This window comes from Ochotona princeps, chromosome 2 (genome assembly GCF_030435755.1).
Source record: "Ochotona princeps isolate mOchPri1 chromosome 2, mOchPri1.hap1, whole genome shotgun sequence".
Classification (NCBI taxonomy): domain Eukaryota; kingdom Metazoa; phylum Chordata; class Mammalia; order Lagomorpha; family Ochotonidae; genus Ochotona; species Ochotona princeps.
The window spans coordinates 90,582,546-90,607,289 of record NC_080833.1 but is presented as its reverse complement, the minus strand read 5'-3'; the positions used below and the strand labels follow the sequence as shown (position 1 = coordinate 90,607,289).

At 37.1% G+C, this 24,744-nt stretch overlaps 1 protein-coding gene across 1 annotated transcript in view; it reads right to left on the bottom strand.

Moving 5' to 3' along the window:
- Window positions 1-24,744, bottom strand: part of NTNG1 (netrin G1) — a 360,887-nt gene that overhangs the window by 138,371 nt on the left and 197,772 nt on the right. Inside the window, exon 3 of the mRNA XM_004581993.2 lies at window positions 16,595-17,235. Coding sequence (XP_004582050.2) covers window positions 16,595-17,235 — 641 coding nt within the window. The remainder of the gene's footprint in view (window positions 1-16,594; window positions 17,236-24,744) is intronic.

Below are 24,744 nucleotides of genomic sequence, written 5' to 3'. Positions count from 1 at the left end.
CTTATCTTCAAATTCGCTGAATCTTTTGTCAGGCCCAATTTACTCCTAATTATATCTGGTAGAAATTTATGAAAGATCTAAGATACATTTTTCCCAATATTAGAAATTTCATTCAGTTCATTCTTTGTAGGTTCTACTTCTCTACAGATATTTTATGTCTTCATTTATTAAAATAATATTTTCTTACATCTGTCAGCTTAGTTATAATACTGTCTTTAAAATGCTTCTGTTTTGATTCCAACACACAGATTGTGTGGAGTATGGAATTTGTTGCCTTTTCTAGAGTGTGGGCCATCTTCCTATTTTCTATAAACATTGATTAATTTTAAATGGTATCTGTACATTATAAATGGTACTTTTTAGAGACTGGATTCTATATTTTGAGGAACACTGATTTTGGCAGGGAACATAGCTAAATTCAAGTTACCCTCTCTGCCACTACAATTTCAGCTGAATTCTCAACTTTGTTCTAGAGATTTTCATGTGTTGATGATTCGGCAGTTTCAGCAGGGATTACAGAGAGCAGCCTGAGTTCCTCCCTTTCTGGCTCTCTCAGTATTTTCCTCTGCATTTCAGTTGCTATAATTGTTCCAACTCTATTTTCTGGTTGTTGAATGCACTAAGGCAAGATTTTTTATTTGCTCACTGTAGCCTCCTTTCCCCAGTATATACAGCATGTACTTCAGTCTGTCCTAGAGAAAGGTAGAACTCTTTCCTCCCCTTACTTTCAAGTTTTCAGTTTCAAGTGTCTTCTCCTCGTCACTATTGGAGTCTTCAAATAATTATTTTTGAACTTAGCCCAGGCTTGCAGTTGTTATGTGCATGGAAGTTAGTATGATATGAAATGCTTGACCATTTTAAGAAAAAATTGTGTATATTTGCCAGGAGTTTAGAAATATCTAAAGGAGAAGTGAGTTGAAGTCGAGGACTTTTCTGCTTTGTCATTTCAAGTTCTGGCAGATCCAGTCACTACTTATGAAACTAAGACAAAGAAAGAGCTTGCACCATCCTCTGGCAGTACTGTGGGACAGTTAGGCCGGCACACAGCAGGACTGGCTAAGGTAGATGATGGGTCATTTTACTTTACTTTGGAAAGTTTGTTATAGGACTCTGGGTTAGGGATATGAGTCAGTCAACAATACAGTTCAATTTACAATTTATAAAAAATTCATATTGTGTATATGCCTTTATTTATATACCTTCTCTAACCTTGCAAATATTAAGAGCAAACCTATTTTCTTACATCATTAAAGCCTGTTTTTTAGACTGCTTGTTCCTTTCTGCATCCATGGCCATTATGTTTCACAAAGGCTATTGTAAAACTCAGTGAGGTGCCACTTCCAACCTACTTTACACAGGTAGCAGCACAAGCTTTTAAGAGATTTTGAAAAATCACTGTGTTCCCTGACACAGAACACTTTACAAATACCTACAGAGGATTCTCTGCTTACGAAATTAAAACTCAGTGTGAAATCAAAACTGAGAGTGATAATAAAGATCCTCCACTCCTACGATGTTATCTGTATCTTAAGCTCTCTTCTGTATGTGGATTTTCTCTCCTCTAAAATGAGAATCCCTTCTATGTTAATCTGCTTCTCAAATTCTTTCTATGCAATTTAGGATCTGATTCTTCATGGTCTCTCAAAATCCTCTTTCTCCAACCAGACCCTTTACCTGAACATCCTTACAAATTCAGAAACCTCCTGGATGATATCATGTATCATAAAGGTATGAAAATATTAAGTGTAACATGTAGAGTGATGCTAAATAAGCATGTAGTGGAAAGATGCATTGGTACATTTTGAATTTCCATGTTGTACTCATTAAATAATTAATAGAGTATTATATTTGTGCTGCTAATTTGTTTTTAATTTTGTTAAAATACACAAATGAAGAGTTTGCTATTTTAATTGTGTCTAAGTGTAGTTTCGTGGCGTTAAGCACATGCACAATGTTCCACAGCCAGCTTCAACACACATTTCAAGAGTTTTTCATCTTCCCCTCCTAAAACTGGGCACCAATTACACAACTCTTGCTCAGCCTCTTACAACCACCATTCTGATTTCTGCTTTCTCAAAGAACTTGACTACAGTAGGAGCCTCATAAAAATGGAATCCAATAGTTTTTACCCTTTGTCATTTGCCTAGTTCACCTAGTGTAATACCTTTCTATGGTTGAATTTTTGCCTGAATTATGGGTTTATTTATAAAATTCAATTTTATGTACATGTCATGCTTTTTCCACTCATCAATCAATGCATAATGGCTGGCTTTCTCTTTTCGACTGTTATGCAACATGTCACTATGAACCAGATGTGAAAACGTCTGCTCAAGTCTCTGGTTTCATTTACTTTGTGTGTACATCCACAAATGGAATTGGCAAATTATACAGTAAGTATATGTCTAATTTGGGGATTTATCATCACACCATCACACCGATTTTTATTACAGCTGTGCCTTTTCGTTAGCACAGGCACAAGTGCTTCAATTTCTTTACAAACTAGCTCAAATTTAATGTTTTATCTTCACTCACTCTCTCTCCCTCTCTCTCCTAATTAGTATTATATTGGGGTGTTAGTCTTTATGTCTCTAATGACTAATGACATTGAGCATCCTTTCTTATGTTTATTAACTATTAGAAGGAGAAATGTGTATTCAAGCCCTTTGTTGGGCTATAAGAGTTCTTTGCGTATTCTGGGTAATAATTCCTTAGCAAATATATGATTTGCAAATATTTTATCCTATTCCATGGGTTGCTTTTTCACTTTATCGATAATTATCTTTGATGCATAAAACCTTTTTAATGTTGCTAAGGTTCAGATCACCTATTTTTCCTTTTGTCAACACAGCATATACAAGAAACTATTGCCAAATTCAAAATAATGAAAATTACCCCTATGTTTTATTGTAAAAGTTTCACAATTTTAGGTCTTGCAATTAAGTCTTAGATTCATTTTAGCCAGTTCTTAAAAATAATATAAGGAAAAATGAAATGTGTTTCTTTTTCTTCCTGTATGTAGATATCTCATTTCCACCAAACCATTTGTTGGAAAGGTTGTCCTTGGGATTTTTGTTGAAAACCGTTTCATTACATATAGGTGGAGTTACTTCTACTCCTTTAGTTAATTCTATTCCTTTGATTCACATGTCTCACTTTAAGCTAGAACTATACTGTTTTGATTATGTGTATTAGGTTTTAAATTCTAAAATTAGACCTCCAATTTTACTCTTCTTCAATATTATTATGGTTGTTTGGAACTCCCTTAAAATGGTACATAAATTTTTCAGGAAATGTTTTTCTTCTTCCCAAAATACACCATTAAGGTTTTGGCAAAGCTTGCATGATTTTATGGGCCATTTTGGGTAGTATTGACATTTTAACAATGTAAGTCTCCCAATAACTAACCACAGTATGCTTTTCAGTTTGTTTGTGCTTTCTTTTACTGTTCTGTAGATTTTAGCATACAAGATTTTTGATTCATTGGTTAAGTTTACTTCTTCGATCAATTTTAGCATTGTGAACTAATCCAACATGGTTTTTTCTCTCTCTCCTTCTGAATCTCAGACTACTAATATTTTAAAATCCTATCTTGCTGGTTTACAGTACACTGGTCTACCCCTACTACCTGGAACTAGGTCTGACATGCCCATAAACTTGAATTATTTATGTAAAGTTGTATTTTCTAAAAGACTGAATTGGCTAATCATTGTAGCTGGCTGTGACAATTGCCTGTTTCCATGTCTTCTTACCTCAAACTCTTTTCAATTCCAATTCTGACTCCATCAATATTTAAATATGTCACTGAGAAACTGTAATTCCTTGATTGATTCATGTGAAGTCAACTTCAGGACCCATGATGATAATTGGGATTTTAGTAATTATTGTGTAAGGACAAGTGGAAGAGTTAAAGTTTTTTCATAGACATCTGCTCACTCAGGAAAGGAATTAAGGATCATAATTTCTACTCTTGGGAGAACCCATAAAACAAATGAAAACATATGTGGTTTGAAACAGAGGTATTTGTTTTTCCAGTTTTCATGTGTTACTCATATTTGGACCTGATAAAATTTATTCTTTGACTTTGCACAATTGATTGAAACAATTGCTATATTTGATGAAGCAACATAACCACAAACATTGAACTTAGCTCCAATTCCCTGGAAGGTGTGAATGAAAAATATGCAAAGATGGCTACAAGGTACTTCTTCTGAAGAGTATAGATATTAGAGCAGAGTCTGACATTATGCTCAGAATGGCATTCCATAATCATTCACTCACTCCTTTGGCATTTATTGAGCTCCATGGGCATGTCAGACCCAGTTCCAGCTACAAGGGGTAGACCAGTGAATAAAAATTTATCAATTCTAAATTCTAGTTATGCAAGAGTAATATACTTAGCTAATTTATTTAGCAATCTTGTTTTGCATTATGAAAAAGAAATAGATGAAATTATTTTCCTTATTTTTTTTTGGTTCTGAAAAAAATGATTTTGCAACACAGTGACTCTATTTGGCATGCACACTGCATACACAAATACAATGCAGAAGTTCATAATGCGGATTCCTCCAAGCCTGCTAAATTTCTGACCTCTTAGAACCATTCAATTCTATCATTTCTTGGCTAAGCAACCCCCATCTGTTCTCTGTTCCCAGCAAACCAGGAGGATGTATTATTAAACATGGGTGTCACCAATATGTTGCAACTGCTTTGCCTCACAGATATTTTGGTGGCACCAAACGAACAAAAATGGTCAAATCAGCAATATGCCTTTCCTAGACAGAGTAATATCCCTCAGTTGATATAATGGTTCACTTCACCACATCCAAATTTGTTTTTCATTAACAGTCTTAAGGGTCAAAAGCAAAGCAAAGTGTAATGAACTCTAAAATTAGACTGTGGTTTCAAGGATATCCTCCAGAACAAATGAAAAAAAACTATATGCTAGTTAATATTATTTTTATTTACCTTCAGGGTTTTAGTTTGTTACTGTGATTGGGATTTGAGGAGTTTAAACACAAGGGGAGTAGAAATTCTTTAGCATTTCTATCTCTAAAATGCACCAGATTGTACCACATGGCACTTCATTTTTCACATCTTTGCTGACTCTTTCATCATAAATTCTCTAGCTTAAAAATAAAACAAAACAATTATTCCAATAAATACTTGATTTTCTATAATTCACAAAGGTGTATACACAGAACTCCCCATGGTTCAAAAAAATAAGAGCAACAATTTAAAAAAGATATTCTCTATCGAGGTTAGCTTTTCTCTAACGTATTCATTTTTTTTTCATTCAGTACAGCAACAATATAGGAAGTATGACAGTTAAAATTACACCTATGAAAAATCAATCTATTCCTAGCACTACAGATAGTTTAAACACACACACTTTTCATTTATTTCTATATATTATATAACATATAATACATAATATATAACATATAATATATTATATATTCATATAATCATGTACAATTATATAATTATTATAATTGCTATAATTATTATATATATAATATTATGTTATATATTTATTTCTATATATTATATTAAGAATCCAATGATGGTGAAAGTTGAAGGAATCTAGCTACTCACAAGTCACTGGTTCTTTTAGGGGGGATTAACAGATTTTTTTAAACTGAGTTAATATTGAAATCTCTGGCTTAAGTTAAATGGAAATATGTCCTTACTTTAGGGTAACCTAGAGCTTTTACGATACTCACATGCCTGGAAATCTCCTAGAAGGAATGCTGTGAACATCCAAATGTCTTTGATCATTGATGTTTATATGAAGGGTAATTCCAAAAAGCATTAATGTAGCGTGCTACTCCTGTTTTGTGGATGAGGAGATTGGCTACATTGATATGTCTAAACTCACAAGCAGTTGTCAGCATAGTTACCGCTTGAACCTACTCCTTTTGACCTCTAATCAGTTGTTTCCCTTTAAAGTAAGATAGGAAATTATTTGAAACTAATGGTTGTCTTCTTGTACTTTTTATTTTTCTAGAACAAAATTTTGGGCACCCCACACAATGTAGAGCCAACACAGTAGCTGTGGTAATTGTTCAGTGTTTTTGATTGGGGTCTTCAGGCAAATGCGCATGTGAGGCACCTATGTTATTTGTATTTCAAGTCTGTCCGCGCAGTCATTCAGTGTTTTTCTGGTAGAATTTAGAAACAAATTCATATGCCAACATGAGTAATTCAAAATTTTTCCTCTTCCACTTTGACACTGATTGTTTAAGCTTGCTTAGGAGAGCTTTCCTCAAACTATTCAAGGATGACACAAACAGCAATCACGACTCTAAAAGAAGTGCAGAGATTTCAAGTTACAACAACAAACTTAGTTCTTTTTTTTTTTAAGATTCATTTATTTGTATTGGAAAGGCGGATATACAGAGGAGGAGAGACGGAGAGAAAAATCCCCAAGTGGCCACAATGGCTGGAGCTGAGCCAATCCAAAGGCAGGAGCCAGAAGCTCTTCCGGGTCTCCCATGCGGGTGGAGGGGCCCAAGGCTTTGGGCCATCCTCGACTGCTTTCCCAGGCCACAAGCAGGGAGCTGGATGGGAAGTGGGCTTGCTGGGATTAAAACCGGCACCCATATGGGATCCCAGCGCATGCAAGGCTAGGACTTTGACCACTATGCTAGCAAGCCGGGCCCCAAACTTAGTTTCAAAATTTCATGAATATGCAGAATAAAATTTCTTCAAAATTCATGCAAATTATGAGTCTTCAAAATCTCCACAGAAAATGTTCATTATGAAAACTTTGCATGGATCTCAAGATACATTGTTCTTATATTTGGACAATGAGTGAAAACAGTCCACTGAATAATTGACAGCACAGATCCTCAAAATCTCCCATACTCATAATAAACCCGTTGCTACCATCTTCTAACATGCAATCACATGCCTCCAGCTGTAGAAAAAACAAAACCTGAACACATGCTATTATTGGAGCATGAAGATATATTTCATATCTTGCATCTTATGTAAATGCTAACTTAATAGACAGAGGAAATTACTGTACTTCTTCATTATGTGACATTTTCCATAAATATCCTTACATTTCTTAACAAGGAGACATCTTTCCTTTAATGACCAGCTAGTTAAAAAGTATCTATGGCTCTGGGAAATTAGGGATAATGGGACACTGGGTAGTTTCCAAATGCTAATGAAATTTGTAAGTTAAGCAGAGGAATTATTAGATGCATTCTCTATAATCATGCAAATCTCACAATAAAATGGTCTTTTATACATATATTCTGTTTGTAATTCAAGAACTTCCCAAGGACTTGAAAAATATGTTCCAAATCAGAATGGCACTCAGTTGCCTACTTAACATAGGAGCACACCATAAATCTTCATTCTAAGTATTTCCATTGCAACTAAGTAGCAATTCTTTGTGTTCTCACTCCTTTTTAAAAATGTGGTTACTAAGTTTTGCATTTGAATATTTCTATTTCTTGGAGTTGGTCTTTTAAGAAGAGCAAATTAAATTTTTGATGGTAGAATGGTTAAGTATCCATTTGACTTTGAAGAAAAAATCTGGAGCATAGGATCACTGACTAAATTTATGAAATTTTATTGTATGAAAGAGGCATTGCACTTATTTATTATAATTTCAGAAGAGAGAATTAGAGTGATATGTGGAAGCTAAAGGGTAGAGCAGGGGCAAGTATTTGGTACAGTGCTTAAAACTTCTTCACCCTACATTGGAGTGCCTGGGGTTAAAGTTTCTGCAATACTTCTAATTTCAGCTTACTGTTAATGTGCATCTTGGGAGGCAGTAGGTCATGATCAAATACTTTAATCTTCAAAAAGATTTTATTTCTTTTATTTTAAAGGCAGATTTACAAAGTAAGGAGAGACAGAGAGGGAAACATCTTGTATCTGCTGATTTAGTCCCCAAACGGTCAGAGCTGAACTGATCCAATGTCAGGAGTCAGCAGCTTCTTCCATGCCTGCCTTGCAGGTGCAGGGTCCCAAGGACTTGGACCATCATCTCAGTACTGCTTTTCTATACCCTCATGGAAGACCTAGACTGAATTTCTGGCTCCTGGGTCTGGTCACAGGTTATCTGGAGAATCAATGAGTAAATGGGAGCTTAGTCTCTGTTTCTGCAATAAAAATAATTAACAAAATAAAAGGAAAAACTGATCGTTTTCACTTGAAGAATCAGTTTTCTTAACATAAGCTGAGGTATTGGCCAGTTCCAAGCCTGTCCACGAATATCAATGAATTTCTGACAATTCTGCTTAATTAATTAAAAGCCACTGTAGATATTAAGACTTAAGTGGAATTGTAGTAGAAAGACAAATGTTGAGAAAATTCAGTTGATTATTACTTTTTCTCCAAAATTGAAAATCATTATAATCCTATTTCAGCAATGTAGCTCCTAGTTTTTAATATAAAAATGATTAATTCATGCTATCGCATGCTGAAAGATAAGAAAAATAAAAAAGATAGAGTTCAGATAAATACATAACCTAATAAAATACTGAACCAGAAGTTAGGAGGTTGCAACTTTTAGAACTGTTCAGGTAGGGCAAAGCAGGGGGAAGAACTTATCTGTTGGTACTATTCAAGCACGGCTCCTGTATATGCTTGCAATGGGGGAATCTCAACTGAACTTGAACTGTGGTTATGCAACAAGGTGGAGGAATCCACCATGGGGGGAGGGCTTGGGGAGGGGAGGGGAGAATCCCAGTACCTATGAAACTGTGTCACATAATACAATGTAATTAATGAATAAATTAAAAAAATAATAATAAAAAGAAAAAAGAAAGAAAAAGAATAGTTTGAGTCTCCTGCATGTTCTGAGCTCACTTTACGGAGATGTGGCTGTGAAAGTACAACATTTAGAGAAACCGTAAGTAGCACATTTATGATTTTACTATGTGTCTTAGGGGACATTCTAAGGTCCTCAGTTTTTACAACTATAAAATGGGTTTAAAGACCACCTGCTTCACAAGTGTCCTGTACAAATTAAAGGAAACGAAATACTTAACATATTTATGTTTAGTGCTATGCAAAAGTAAAGAATTGTTATTTACATATTAACAGAGATTATTAGAATTACATTAAATTATTTCACTCCCTTCAGTTTTCCTGTTCCTTTAAATGTTTTCTTCCATTTCTTCATGAACTGCCCTTTAAATAGCACTGTTCCATAGGCTTTATAAACATTCTACAATCATTTTTTAACAATACAGAGAAAAGCACCATACTTTATTGATGTCATCAATCCCCCAAATTTCAACTAGCAGGTGTAAAGTAATAACTTTCGAACTTGTATAATTAACTTAAATCATTTTCTGTGCTATAAACATCATATTTAAAATCCTTTACTGGAGCTTTCATTCAGATTCCTGCTACTTGAAGTGGTCAAACAAAAAAAAAAAACACCAACAAAACAATGAATTAACTAAGTCTCTGTTTGAGTAATTATTTGTTCTATTAGTTTGTGGATCCATTGTCCATTTCAGATGATTGAGAATTTTTTTTTCAGTTTTTCCTCAGCATCTGATTGGTCTCCAAGTTCTATTGACCTGGTGAGGAAGTCTCAGCACATTATCTGAGTCTGTCTTCCGGCTCTGTGAATGAGGACTTGGGATTACTGTGTGAGTGGCTGCTGCACAATTAAGCAAAGTAATGGCTTTCCAGTCTTCACAGCCACACTGGAATAGCCAGGACTGCCACTACTTTAATATATTTCTCATCCGCACTTGCTGATACATGAGAATCCGTGCTTTGGATACGGACAAGGAACACACTGAGAGCAAGATGAAGGAAACCCCTACTGATTCTCAGAGGTTCTGGACATCAGTAGGGGAAACTTGAGAGGACATGCCCAGGACTGTCCATCTCACTGATTCTTGACTGCTCAGAGCTCTCAGATCACTATGTTATTGTGTGTGCAACTTATCTGCTTAATTAATTCATTCTGTCCTGGCTGCTCAGCACACAAAATCTCATCTTGCAAGATACCATATATATGTCACACTCTGATTAGAGCTTTCTCTGCTCTTCCCAGATTAAACTGGTCATCTTTTCTCTGTGGCAATGATGCTGTAAACATTCAACTAGAAAAAGCACTTAGCCCATATTGTCATCATTTTTTTTTTCTGTGCGAGCCTATGGCCCTTTTGGGTCTCAGCTTGTAGAAAATGGGGACTCTGCCCATTTCCTGTGCCCATTTCTTGACTGGTTTGTTTGTTTTGATGTTATTGTTGCTCTGGAGCACTCTCTATATTCTAGAAATTAGCCCTTTGTCTTCTATGTAGTGTGCAAAGATCTTCTCCCATTCTGTTGGTTTCTTATTTATTTCATTGAATGTTTCCTTTGCTGTGCAGAAACTTCTTAGCTTAATGTAGTCCCACTTGTTTATTTTGTTCTTGATTTCTTTTGCTTTTAGTGTTTTTTTCTAGGAAGTTTTTGCCCACTCCTATGTCTTGCAGAATATGTCCAACTTTTTCTTCCAAAATTTTGATGGTTTCTGGGTGTAAGTTCAGATCTTTAATCTATTTGGATTTGATCTTTGTGCATGGTGAAAGGTGTGGGTCTTGCTTCTTATTTCTACATGCTATTCGCCAGTTGTCCAAGAGCATCTATTGAAGACACCTTCCTTTTTTCCCTGATTGTTTTCTATTTTCTTGTCAAACATTAGATAGTTGTGCATGCATGGGTTCCCTTCTGGATTTTCTATTTTACTCCATTGATCTACCTCCTTGTTTCTGTACCGTACCAGGCTTTTTGATCACCACTGCCCTATAGTATGTCTGGAGATCTGAGATTGTGATCTCTTATCATAGAAGCCAAATTATATCAAAGAAGCCAAATTCAAATGGCTAACAAACACATGAAAAAATGCTCAAGCTCTCTGGCAATAAGGGAAATGAAAGCAAAAAAAAAATGCTGAGGTTCCACCTAATGCTTGAAAGAATTGCCCACATACAGAAAAATATCAACAACACTTGCTGGCGAGGTTGCAGAGAAAAGGGAATTCTACTCCACTGCTGGTGGGAATGCAGGCTAGTGCAGCCACTATGGAAGTCAGTATGGAGAACACTTAGGCAATTAAAAATTCACCAACCATATGACCCAGCAATACCACTTCTAGGAATATATCCGAAAGACTTATTATGCAACAAAGCAACATGTACCCCAATGTTTATTGCACTACAACTGAAATCGTAAGAATTTGGGAGCAACCTAAATGCCCATCAACAGAGGACTGAATAAAGAAACTGGTTCATTTACACTACGGAATACTACTTGGCGATTAAAAAAAAATGAAATGCATTACTTTGTGGCCAAATGGGCCAAACTAGAGACCATAATGCTAAGGGAAATGAGCCAATCCTAAAAGGTTAGATATTATGTTTGATATAATATAATATAATATAATATAATATAATATAATATAATATAATATAATATATCAAATCTAGAGATATCATATGTGAATCTTACTTTGTGTTAATCAATGTTACTTCATACTTACTTGTAGCTAAGGTAACAAGAACTTGTGCTGTAATTCATTAATTAGCCATCCACAAGTGGTGGATTGTTTATAGCCACCTGAGATAGTGTCCACATATAACTGTTATTGGTACGGCCCATAAACAACGAAGGCCTAATCCTCACTGTACCTACATTAGGGCACAGAATACAAAAATTAACCTGTAATGAAAAGTTATTCTCCTACATGGCTGGGAGAAGCATGGTGGACTTGGGAAAATTCACGGTGGATACACATTATGAACCTAGAGGGGAGAACAGAGGAGAGGGGGAGAGAGGGGGGAGGGAGAACCTACCGCCAACTAAATTGTATCAAAAAGAAAAGAAAAGAAAAGAAAAGAAAAGAAAAGAAAAGAAAAGAGAAGAGAAGAGAAGAGAAGAGAAGAGAAGGAAAGGAAAGGAAAGGAAAGGAAAGGAAAGGAAAGGAAAGGAAAGGAAAGGAAAGGAAAGGAAAGGAAAGGAAAGGAAAGGAAAGGAAAGGAAAGGAAAGGAAAGGAAAGGAAAGGAAAGGGGGACTCTGCCTACCCATCTCTGATGATCACTTCCTAGGGCAGAGGGCAAGCACAGTCTGCTGACAGAAAGCAGGTGTTAGAAAAGCCAAATCTGTTACGTAGTAGAGAAGCCTGACCTGGATAGTAAAGACTAACTGGGAAGAACAGATCATGGTTCGGGTCAGCATGCTGAAATTGTCTTGTGAGACAAACTTTTACATGAGATATGGAAAGTAGGTATTTTAGTGAACTCATTTGAGTTGTGACTAGGAAACAGACTCATAGAACTTGCAGAATAAATAAGAAACCTTTTGTAATTAGAAAAATCACTTCTATGTTATGTGATTTTGCAAAAATAAATACAAAATGCCCATGCTTTTATACTTCCTCAAATGCTTTTACTTACTTGACACAATGCATTTTGGGGCTCATTATTTGAAAGTTTTCTTCCAGAGTGAATGCTACCTTCACCTTGCTCAGATTACACAAATACCAAGACAGTAACATGTAAAGGTGAAAGGTATGCACATTTAATCCTGGCTCCTTCCAGGAATGAGAGGGACTCCAGCCATTCTCATTACTTTCACTCAGGTAGGGTTGGAGGGGAAAGAAGGCTTTGGTTCTGTGCCTGTCCCTTTCTGGATCCTGGGATTAGTCAGGTTCTTAGTTAGGTTCTTAGCTAGGCCAATAGAGAGGTGAGGAGAGCACTGGAAACTGTGGAAGTGGAGCTTCTGTGGTACAAATACTGGAATGCTTTCGTAGAGGAGAACAACAGAGGTGGAAAAAGCAAAAATACTTCAGTTTTTCTTATGCCTACTTTTCCATCCACAGGGGGACGCAGCCCAACATTCCAGGGGCATGTGCAAACCCTTGGACAGTATGGAAAGCCACAGTAGGGTATTTTTTTCTGTTACATAAATCGCATAAATACTTATGTAAAACTTTAATTTGTAAATAAAACACAGTAAATAATTAACAACAATACTAGATACGAATAAAGCAGTTATAACAATGCCCTATAAGAAAAGCGATTTAAAACTTATAAATTGCTTATCTTTGAGTTTTTTCACTTAATATATTTTGAACTACAATCGAATATTGGTGAGTGAAACTGCGAAAAGCAAACTGTGAATACAGGGAAACTACACTCATATTTGGATCATTGTCTACCTGAAAAGAATCCTGAGTAAATACGACACAGAGTAAGAAACTAACACATTTTACGGATAGAAAATTACTGAGGATTAGCTTTAGCGATCCTTCTTAAAAACATAAGTAATGAAAAGGGCAATTATAGTTTTGTAGGCCATTGAGATAAGTTGTTATCATTCTGTCTTAAAGTTCCTGTTGAAAGAAATTTCTGTTACTTCATGCACAAAACCAGTTACTGACAAAATACCTTAAAATTAAATGTGCAAATGAGCAAATTTTTTGCTTGCTATTCAGTTTTAAAATTTGTCACAATAAATCCCATTATATTGTTGAAAAAGGGGCATATCAAAGAAGCAATATCGAGTTTATATTCTGTAAAATCTATGAATCTGACAAATCCCATGTTCAACTCTTCACTTAGCTTAATTATGAAAGCTTAGAAAGAAACAAAATACTTCCAAATCAGAAATTCCAACTGTGTAACTCAGAAAACATTTTGCAAATTATTTATATTTAACAGCTTTTGAATTACCCCCCTGTCTGCACAGAAAGATGTTCAGGACAAACATCTACTCTTCATTTCTCCTCTCACCTCTCATCTGGGTAGATTTTATTTATGCATTAGACGACCTTTTTGGCCATTAGGACCATCTTGTTTCAGCAGTTAATTAACACAAGTACCATAATTTAATACAGTTAATGCTACTTGATGCCCTTTAATGTACCTTCCATTAGTGATATTATTGTAGTATTACCCTGTAAATTAAAATGAGATCAAGACTAAGAGAGCGTCTCTTTAATTAAGGTACTGGCACACTGCACTCGCCTATTATTCACAAGAGAAAATCACCCTGATTTACTGAAGCAGGACATCCATAAGTCAGAATTAGTCCAAGAAGATTATTAGGTCTATTGAACAATGTAAGTACTACAGAGTCGCTGAGATTGCCAACAGCGGTGTTTCCTTTTTCCCCCTCCATTATCTTAACAAATACAAAATGAGGGGGAATAAATGGAAGCAAAGGAAGTATGTTGCAGAAAAAAAACAAATTTTTCATGGTGATTTTTTAGTTTCTCACCAGTAAAATAGCCATCAGATGTATAACACACCAAAAAGAACATAGAAGCTGCATTAGTCTGATGACAATCATTTTTATGCCAAACAACACTGGTCTATATAAAATGTACATGTGCATAAAGAAATAGAGAATAAGAACTAAATGTTAAACAATTTAAGCAAAGATATTCAACTGCTTTGTTGCACAATTTCATATTTTTAATATTTTAATCTTTAAGATGAAAAATTTTTTCTAACTAATTTCTGGATATTCACATGCAGCCTCCATCTCACTTTTCCAAAATAACTCACATCAATTCCCATGTGATATTGTGTGTGCGGGGGGGAAGGGGAGGTGTCATAGTAGAAGGACATCATTATCACAATCAGAGATAAACATGTAAAGGCATGCAACATGATGCATTCGCTGCATGGAATGATGGAGAGAGTGGAGGGGTTAACACTGCAGGAAACAAAGACCTCAGTTGTATTTGGAAAATTTATACTCATTATAGTCTTGAAAAAGGAACACTTAGAACTGTCTCATAAAGATCATCAATTAACATCAGATCTTTCTATAGATGTTTGTTGGATAAGAGAAATACAATCTAGACAATTACTTGTATCAAAATTCTCAAGAATAAAGTAATTATCTCAGTGCCTAGGCTGAAAGAGCCCACAAACCAGGCAATAGCTCATTTCCCTTCAGTGGCTCCATGATGAGCAGATCTACCTTATGTAACTTAAAAGCTGGAGACATGCCCAAGCCATCAGGCCTTGCTTCTTTAGTCCCTCCCCTATGACTAAAAATATTCCGGCCATCTGGTGCTTAGTGCAGTACATGCCAGTACCAGTTTTGCCCTAAGGAAGTTGGATGGAGTGTAGAGGTGACAGAGTGGAACATGATGGAAGGGGCTCACCTCTACTGGACCTTTTGCTAAGCCCAGCTGCTTCTCACCTGCTTGTACTTGACTGGTGATCAGAGAAAGACAGTGGAGGTGAGTCCGGGAGCAGGGAGGAAGCTTCCTCCAAACTCCACAGAACAGCTGCAGTGCAGTTGGAGAAGAGTATCAGGATGAGGGATAAAAGAAAAGTCAATCTGGAAGGATCCTACATTTGCAACAAGCCAGCTATAGAAAACAGTGGGTCCTACCCCAGTGTGGAAGGCTCACAAATACTTTTAGATTTATTTACTTAATTTGAGAGGCAGAGAGCAAGACAAAGATAGAAGCAGCTAAGACCCCCTTTACACCTGCCCCTAGCAACCTTCTGAGAAGCAGAGCCAGTTTATTTCTCCAGTTTCCAAGATCTAGGCTGCATTTGGGGAATCTAGAACTAGCTCTCCGAATGAGCCCTATAGTATCTATTTAAATTTAAGATTACTTAATTGAACCTATGAGATATTTTACCTTTATCAATGTTGATTTAAATCTCCCATGGAATGCATAATCATTGATTTGTTTATCATTTCCTCCTCCTCCCCCCATTCACCCAGTTTTCCCCTTTTATCTTCAGTTTCCCTCACTTGTTGTTTTATGGTGCTACTGCCTTTGGTTGGCTATTTTGATGCCATGCCACACTTAACAGTTTGTTTAAAAACCTCTAAGTTGGCAACCCTGTCTCTCTTCATTAGAGTTTTTCAATTATTTACACCTGCGTAAGTCTTGCAACTTTGCTCAATTGTGTTTGTTTTAGATATATAATCAAAACCAAATATATCTCTGTGATTATTAATGTCACCATACTGCACCATCAGTAACTGATCTGTAATAGGAAGATAGCAAAAGTTATCTCTTTAGTACAGCTGTATCTAGAAATTTAACAAGTAGAACATGTCCTTCTTCAAGAAATTCATTCTATCAACAAGCTTTAATGTTTTTATCTAATACATTTGAAGAATCAGAATTTCTTACTTCTGTTAGGTTCTGTGTGCAACATAACAAAATATAAACATACTGTAGTTAAAAATTGAGACCCTCTCTTTCATTAAAAAAACGGCAAGGTGTATATTATATTTTCAAAGCCCTTCAGAGCAACTGGCTTTACTTTCTCAGCTTATTACCTTAAAGACTTATACCATCTCCTGACCTAGGGAGTTGTTTTGTCTGAAATGAGATGTTTTTTTTTCTTTTTGGCTTTTGTTTAGATTCTAAAGAATCCTGCCAGGTTCAGTGACAGCAAGCCTGGGATTACAAATTACTGCTGAGTACAAAAGGTTTCAAATGCCTTTAGAAACTACTTCTACACTGGTGTTCCTGAGAAAATATTGCAGCATAAATTGACAAATGTTCCTTTCCAGCTGTGGACCAATGTACTGGAGTTTTCTTTAGGTCTACCCATTCCCGTTCAAGGTTGACAGATGTTCTCTTACCTTCCGCGCACCTTTATGTCTGAGATTGCGTAGAAGTAGCGTGCCAAGTGGAGCTCATCTACAAATATTTCCCCAACGGCTGGTCTCAACAGTCTTATTCTCAGGTCTGTTACTGTAAAGAAATCTCTGAGTTTCTTGGTTGTATCCAGCTGTCCATAGAGGGAAGCCATATTGCGTAGCCGAGGTCCAGCAAAAAATGCGAACCTGTCTTTGATTTCAAAGTGGATTATTTTGCTATTTGTGGAATACCCCGTGGAGTACTCTTCTGTACAAATGATTTCTAAGACCGTGTGCTGTGACAAATCCTTCACGGATTTGGGATCCATGTGAAATGCATCCAAACAGTCTGTAGCGTAGTACTGATAGGGCTGCCATGTTCGTCCATAATCCAGGGATTTCTCCAGGATCATCTGGTCTGGGCGACCTGATTCAAAAGTGATCACTATGTTGTCTGTGAGCTCAATGGTTTTGCTCCAAGACAGAGTAATGTTCACCTGGAGAGGCTTGGGATACTCCTTCCAAGTAGCAGACTGCCAAAAGGTGGAGGGATGTCTTCCTTCAAAGTCAAACATCAGCTCAGGTGGGTGTGCCAGCTCTGGGGTGCTTGCATCACATTCATTATTGCACATGTAGGGGTTACCCTGTGGAAGAAGAATAAAAGAGAAGGTGTCAAAATACGGATTGACATGTGTTGGCATATTGTTGTTAAGCAAGAAACCATGAAGAGAGAAAAAAAATTCATTTTCAATAATAATTTTCTATTTGCCCTGACTGGATTCTCCTCTTCTGCAGCTTGCATTAAAAGCAGTATTCTGGGACTGTTGGAAGGCTCAATGGGTGCTGGTTTGTGTCCTGGCTACCCCACTTCCAATCCACTCACAGCCCGGGAAAGCAGCAGAATATGCCAGATCCTAGGGCTCCTGGCTCCAGTCTTTGCATTGGGTTGGTTCTGGCCATTGTGATCATTTGAAGAGTGAACCAGTATATGAATGATTTTTCTTTATTGCTCCTCTGTGAGTTTTCTCTTTGAAAATAAATAAATACATACATACATACATACATAAATAGTAAAAGCAGGGCCTGTCAAGGTAACCTACTTGCTAAGTGCTTATCTTGCATTCATTGGGATTGGGATCCCATACGGGTGCTGGTTCATGTCCCTGCTACTCCACTTCCCATCTAGCTCCCTGCTTGTGGCCTGGATAAGCAGTTGAGGATGCCCAAATCCTTGGGACACTGCACCTGAAGGGGAGACCAGGTGGGATCTCCTGGCTCCTGACTTTGAATCAACACGGCTCCAGCCATTGAAGCAATTGGGCAGTGAACCAGCAGATAGAAAATCCCTCTCACTCTCTATTTCCTTCTCTCTGTAAATATGACTTACCAATAAAAATAAATATTTTTTTTAAAAAGCAGTATGCTAATTTTCCCTTCTTACTTTATTCCATGGACTTTACCAAATGTGAACCACTTATTTGTCTCATATGTGTTAGATCCATAACGTAATCACAGAAACACAAAGACACCGAACAACTGTTGAACAGGTCAGCTCCCCTGCTTCCTCTTAAAATGATGCTATAGAAAAGCACAGGGCGTCCCTCCCTGTCTCAAGGACGCTCCTAGCAGCACAGTGTTTTCCAAAGTCATTTTTCAAGGAAAGATTTAGAATTAGCAATGAACCGTATATACCCATGTCCTGTTTAGAAAACAATGTCCCCAAAAAAGATTCAGCTTCTCTTGGCATTGCCTCAAATCCATCATACTTAACTGGGTCCCTGCTTCATAAAGCCTGGTTTTAAAACATTTACTTTGTTCCCACAAATCATTAAAATGTGGTACATGACAGGCTCTGGGCCTGGGCCAAACATCTGCCATCCTATTAGTGGAAGATAAGAGGATTGCTCAGGAGATTCTTGGAGCTGGGATTGTGGTCCAAGTTATCAGGACAACAAAACTCACTACAGTTGTCTCTGTGCATCCATGGAAAATCAGTTCCAGAACTCCTTAGGGATACAAAAGTCTTTGGATGTTCAAGTTTTTTTATATATAAAATGGCAGTATAGTGCTTGCATGCAACCAATATGCACCCTCTTGTGTATATAAGTCATTTTCCAGCTTACTTATAATATCCACACTGTGTAAATAGTTGTTAAACTATATTGTCTAGGGAACAGAAATAATTAAAAAAATCTGTATGTGTTCAGTATGAAGAGGCCTAACAACATATTACATGAACTAGAAGAGATAAACAGCGCTCACATGGGTGTTGGAGAGCGAGTAAGAAAATGTGATTTCAGCATGTGGTTTCAGCATGGTGCTCAGCACATGGAAAACTCAGGTTTGCTTTCTCTTTTTTTTCAGGGGGGCGGGCATTTCTCTTGATTGATTAGTTGAATCTTCAGATGCAGAGCCTGTGGATGCAGAGTTTGGACTGTGCTCAAGTAAGAGGGTACATATCAGCTCCTGGGCACTTGATGTGCTTGTTTCTCCCTGCAGGCCCAACAGCGGCTCTCCAGGGACATTAGTTATTATTGTTCTGCTAACAAAGCCTCTTTCCTCACAGCCTAGTCTAACAAGAAGCCAGATGGAAGTTGCAACACCACTGTGCTACACTGAATGGCTACTCTCAGCTTACATTATATGGTGAACAGCCTGCTCTCAGATTTTTATTTTCATTTTAAGAAATCAAACTGCGTCAACTGTGCAGGAATAGTAGTTCCTCTTTTTCCTTAGGAGGAACATTACAAGAGTCTCAGTGGATATCCAAGTTCGAGGACAATACTGAGTCATACGTGTGTTTTATTCTAAACATACATCTGTGACAAGATGTCATTTATAAACGAGGCACAGTACATGATGGGAAAAAATAACAATAGATTGGAGGAATTACAATACATGAAGTAAGAATCCTGTGAATGTAGTCTTTCTATCACAAAATATGTTTTCATATTTGCTCCTTTTCTCAGGAAGATATAAAGGGGACACAAAACCTATGGACAGGATGATGTGACAGGATTGATGTAGGCATTGTGATGTGGAATTAAGCTGCTATATAAGGGTTATTTGAATGCAAACACTGCAATAAGTCGGCGGAAGAACTTCTATGAAGATGGCTACTATGTGACTGAAGGCAGCTTACACAAAGAGGATATGATGGACAAAGGAATGATTCAGAATGGGGCCAGAGACAGACCATTTTATCCTGCTAGCCAGGTGGCGCTTTATGTAAAACTTACAAATTATTTATTTCTGGAATTTTCCTCATAATGTTTTCAGATTGTGATTGACCTCAAATAACTGCACCCATGGAAAAGGAGACTATGAATAAGAGGGAACTACTGCATGTTCTCTTCATCTGATGCTAGGTAAATATGAACATGGATAAGTGACATAGTCCTTAGGATTTTTCCTGTAATTATTGTAGGGTTTCTTTATTCCTTTTCACAAACTGTGGGATTTTCTTCATACCTGTAGAGTGCATAAGCTGGGTTTTAGGTAATGAGATTACACTTTAGATACTGACTCTGAGTTACTGGCTGACTCTTGTGAAATATAAGATGAACATTGGAGAACCTGTTTGGTATCCCCAGAGGCAACTTTCTCCTACCTCATCAGCTAATGCTCTTTCACTCTCTCTCTCTCCCATTAATGTAACCAAATCCAAGAGTTGGCAACAGGTTTGAGGACTCAGTATAATTGAGATAGCACAGGAGAAAGAAGAGAAGGTACATTATTTAGGAACAGACTGTTTTAAAAATATACTGCAGAAATCAGTGATAATGGAAATGTTTCTGTACTTCTCTCTCCAATTTCAATTCCCTATTCCTGATCCCAGCGTCTGTGCACTATTTATAGGTGTCCCCTTCACAAAAAGCCCAGGGAGTGGGGTTGAGGTAGGAGAAGGATAAGTTTCTGTTCCAGGTGGAATAAATCAGCAAATTTGTTATTATTGAAACTCTCTTGAGCATACCAGCTAACCAAATACAAAGCTCTGCAACCTGCAAAAGCATTTTACAAAGGGTTATAAATATTGTGAAATCTGTCAGGATTTATACATTCAAAATCTATGTAAATGTGGATTTTACTGGAAAGGGTCAGATTTACACAAATAACGTCTGCATCTGAAATTTACTGGAAAAAAAAATATATGGCCAACTGAAAATCTCTCCACAGGTTAGGAATCTGCACAACCAAGAACTAGGGTGCTGCCACCTTCATCCTGACAAGAGTGTCTTTATCCGAGGTCAGGGTGTGGGATCAAGGGGGATCAACATGGCAGGGCACACAGAAGTCAGACATTTACTTTCAGTTGTGGTAAAAGTAGCATTGCTTCGTACAGAGCCTTTCAGATGAATCAAGGTCACCAGAAATGTCAGAGGAGACATATCAGACTGACTGTGGAATGGGCTAATACTAACAATCTGTCAAAGAAAGAATGTTTGAATTAATCCTTATGACAGATGTCTATTTCTACATTCCAGAAAAGGTATCGGTAGTATATATGCATTTAATTAGCTCTTACACATTGGACATTTTGTATGTATTATCCTGGCAATCCTTCTGCTTGCTATTTTATAGAAGGGAAAAATGGAACAGAATGGTGCTGTGAATTATGCCCAAGGTCATATAAGAAACAGTTGTGACTGGGAATTCTCCCCTCATGTTGCCTTGGCGTTCACCTCCCACGCCAACGGGGTTCCTTCTGTGCCAATCAAATCTAAAATTTTCTTTTCTTGGATCCTAATGAACACAATTACATCTAAAATGCCTTTAAAAACTTTAACTGTGTAATACCAAGTATCAAAACCATGTTTGACCATGAGGCTTTTTTCTGTTTAGAACTCCCTACTCTGTTATCCCCCTAACTAGTCTGCAGATGTAATCCATGGAGGGAATCTTTTGAGCTTTTCTGCATCGTGTGCCTCTTAAAACTATACATGAGTAGAAGCACAACTCAGTTTTAGTTCAATGGAGATGCAACCACACAAAGCATTTGATCTCTGCTTTTGTTCCAATCAGTTCCTTTGCATGGGACTCAGCAGAACAGCCAGTTCAAAATAAACCTCTACATCTATGTTCAGTTTTTGTAGCTGCACACAGATGCAATGCTCTAGGCACTTGAACAAGGAGAGAAAAGTTTCATGCATTCAACATTTATTGCTTCCAGTGCATCCAAGGCAGTCATCTGCTGCTCAGGATATAATAGGAAACAAATCCAAGTCCTTGGTTTCTGTGATGCTTTCCATCTCAGGGGAGAAACACTAAACAAAAACATGCCTTTATAACATTACATGATGGTAATTATTAGGGAGAAAAATAAATCCAATTTTCAGGGGAAATGGCTTTGGAAGAGGAATCGTGGTTGTAATTTCATATGGGGAGGTCAGAGAAGGTCTCTCTGATAATGTGTCATTTGAGTAGATTAAGAACAATTCCCAATCCACACTGCAGGTGATCAGAGGGGTTGGGCAAGAATAGCAGTTTCGTCCTTCATCTGACTCTACTCTGAGTGATATTTACAGCAGCATAACAATGTATTGAAATGAGTGGATAAACAAATCATTTCAAATGAGAATCTACACCAAATGACTGTAGATACCAAAAAAGAAAAAATCAATTGGATTGTTCTTATTTCTTTACACTCACGCACTCTTAGGAGATTAATGATTCGATGGCCATTGACATAATTTACTGACAGACAATGACATTGAGAGAAAATTAGCAGAGGGAATGATTTAAAAAAAAAAAAAAAGATTTCATTTTGGTCCTTTTCTTTTAAGCGTGAAAGGAAAAAAAAAAAAAAAAGCAAGTGGAAGGAAGTGAAAATCTTACCTTTCCCCAAAGAGAAAGCTGGAGGACAGATTATATGCTAAAATATTTAGTGTAAATATTTCTCATGGGTGTGATCTGTAATACTGTTGTTACAAAGAATTATCAACACGAAAACAATTCCTTTTAAAGGGATTAAATTAATTAAATTTTCAACTACTTCAACTCCGCCCTAATCCTCTTTAACAGTATCAGTAATGAAATTTATATAAGAAAAAGCAACTTTCCCCTTCTTGTGAAGGCAAAGAACACTTCTAACTGGTAAATCTAACAGATTCAGGCATCAGCGAGTCTAAGTAATTATTTTGTGGCCAGCAGGCAGCCTTAAGTAGATTTTAATTTAAGTCCTACAAGCAACAGATCCTTAGCTGATTGTTTATGGACAAAGCAGAAACTATTTATGGCTATGTAAATAATATTTATAGCAGCTAAAGATCCCCAAATAATTAAACAGGCATTGATGCTAATTTTTTTTATAATGGTTAGAATAAGATTGTGATATTTAATTTCATTCTATAATGTTAATAATTTTCCTCTGGGAGAACAAATACTAGTTATTAATTAACACTTTGTAGCCAAGTTGGAATATTGTCCTTCTTTCTTACTGTGCTTTCAGAATTTAGAGGGGTACCTAGAACTTGGAAATTGCTTTCACGGTTCTGTTGACAGAAGGTGCCATGGAACCGGAAAGTAACACTTTGAAATGAACATTCTTTCACCTCACTTCTATTACTTCCTTCAGAGTTAAAAATCAGAACAGACCCCACATAAACAGTTAAAGTGCAACATGTGTTTGCAATCATTTTGACCTTACCCTTCCAAGTTATACCTACTAGGAAACTATTGAGAATTAAAATTATAAAATAAAGGAGGTTCTCACAGGAGATTCATTACTGAAGTGTAAGTTACAAGCCAAACAGGCATGTGCTAACAAGTGTTCCTAAGAAGAATTCAAGTTAGCACTTAAACCAATTCTGAAGCTGCCTTACACTCATTTGCATCTGGCCCATACTTACTTGTTTTGTTAAGTGACCATCCAAAAAGGACTCAAAGGCAGTATGCTGCACTTAGAGACACTCAATTTGTTCCTGCTGCAGGTCTGTAAGAGACACCATTATGGCTTTGCCAATACAAAACCTTTAAAGCGTGCAGCAATGCATGCAGAGACAAATTCATTCCTCAGAGAGATCATGTGCACTGCTTTAAACTCTTGGGCTCAGGCATCATCCTGGGCAGATGGCTTACTGTACTCCATCTTCCCAGGAGTCAAACATATAAGCCAGTTTCTGGGAGCTGTACATTTGAGTAGAATGGAGTCCCGTTTCCAGTACTTTTTGGAACTTCCCAACCATTCCTTCTGGTCCAAAGTTCCCCTATGGTTGCTTGTGCAACCATAGCATGGGAAGGCTCCCCTTCTATGGCTTTTCTGGAGATATCCAGACTATTGTAAGCCCGGGAACTGACTTTTGGAGGCCATGCAGAGATGTGTTCAGCAGCTCTTACAGCTCTGTTAAAGTTCTTACAGCACTGGGCAGAAGCAGAAAGCAGTCAGAATCAGAGGCAAGTCCAGACTAAGGAAAGTGCAAGTAACAAACCTGAAAGATAAATAGCAGTACCACTGAGACTGACAGACATGAGCGCCCTGGTAATCACAGCTGCAGAGACAGACTGTGTTCTTAGAGAAGAAAGTTCCATAAAACAGCTCATTTCCAACTGGTCGCTGACTCTCAGGTCATAAAGGTCAGGATCCCCACAATGGCAATGCAGTCTCATTATAATCTTCCCATATATATTCAGGCTCCCATGGTGGGGTAACAATTTAGCCTGAATGCTAGTATTGTCGGGTCAATGGATAATCTGAAATCATTGTGACATGAGTACACAGAGTGCTAAATTTCAGCTTGCAAAATACATAGGGTCTCTCTAATAGTGGAGGATGAAAGGTTTTGTTTTTGTGTCTTGGGAATTTAAAACTGAACTCTCACTTTTCTCATGGAACGTTTTGTTCATCACAGAGTTTGTTCCCGCACATAGACTTGGGCTTAAGGCCTGATTGAAGTTGTAGCTCACTTCAATCTACTACCTGACAATACTAACACCTTGTGGACTTTTTTACTCAAAAATAAAGACAGTAAAGCTTAACCTTTCTGCAAGGAGAATCCTAGAATCCATGCCACTGATGATGGGTCGTAATAGACACCTGAGTAAATCCCCACAGAAGACGACCATGAGGATTTTCAAACTAGCGAAGGCTGAAGAGGTCAAGAAAACCAAGCTCCTAAAGAGCCAAATACATCCCCAGCCCACACATCCATGATTTC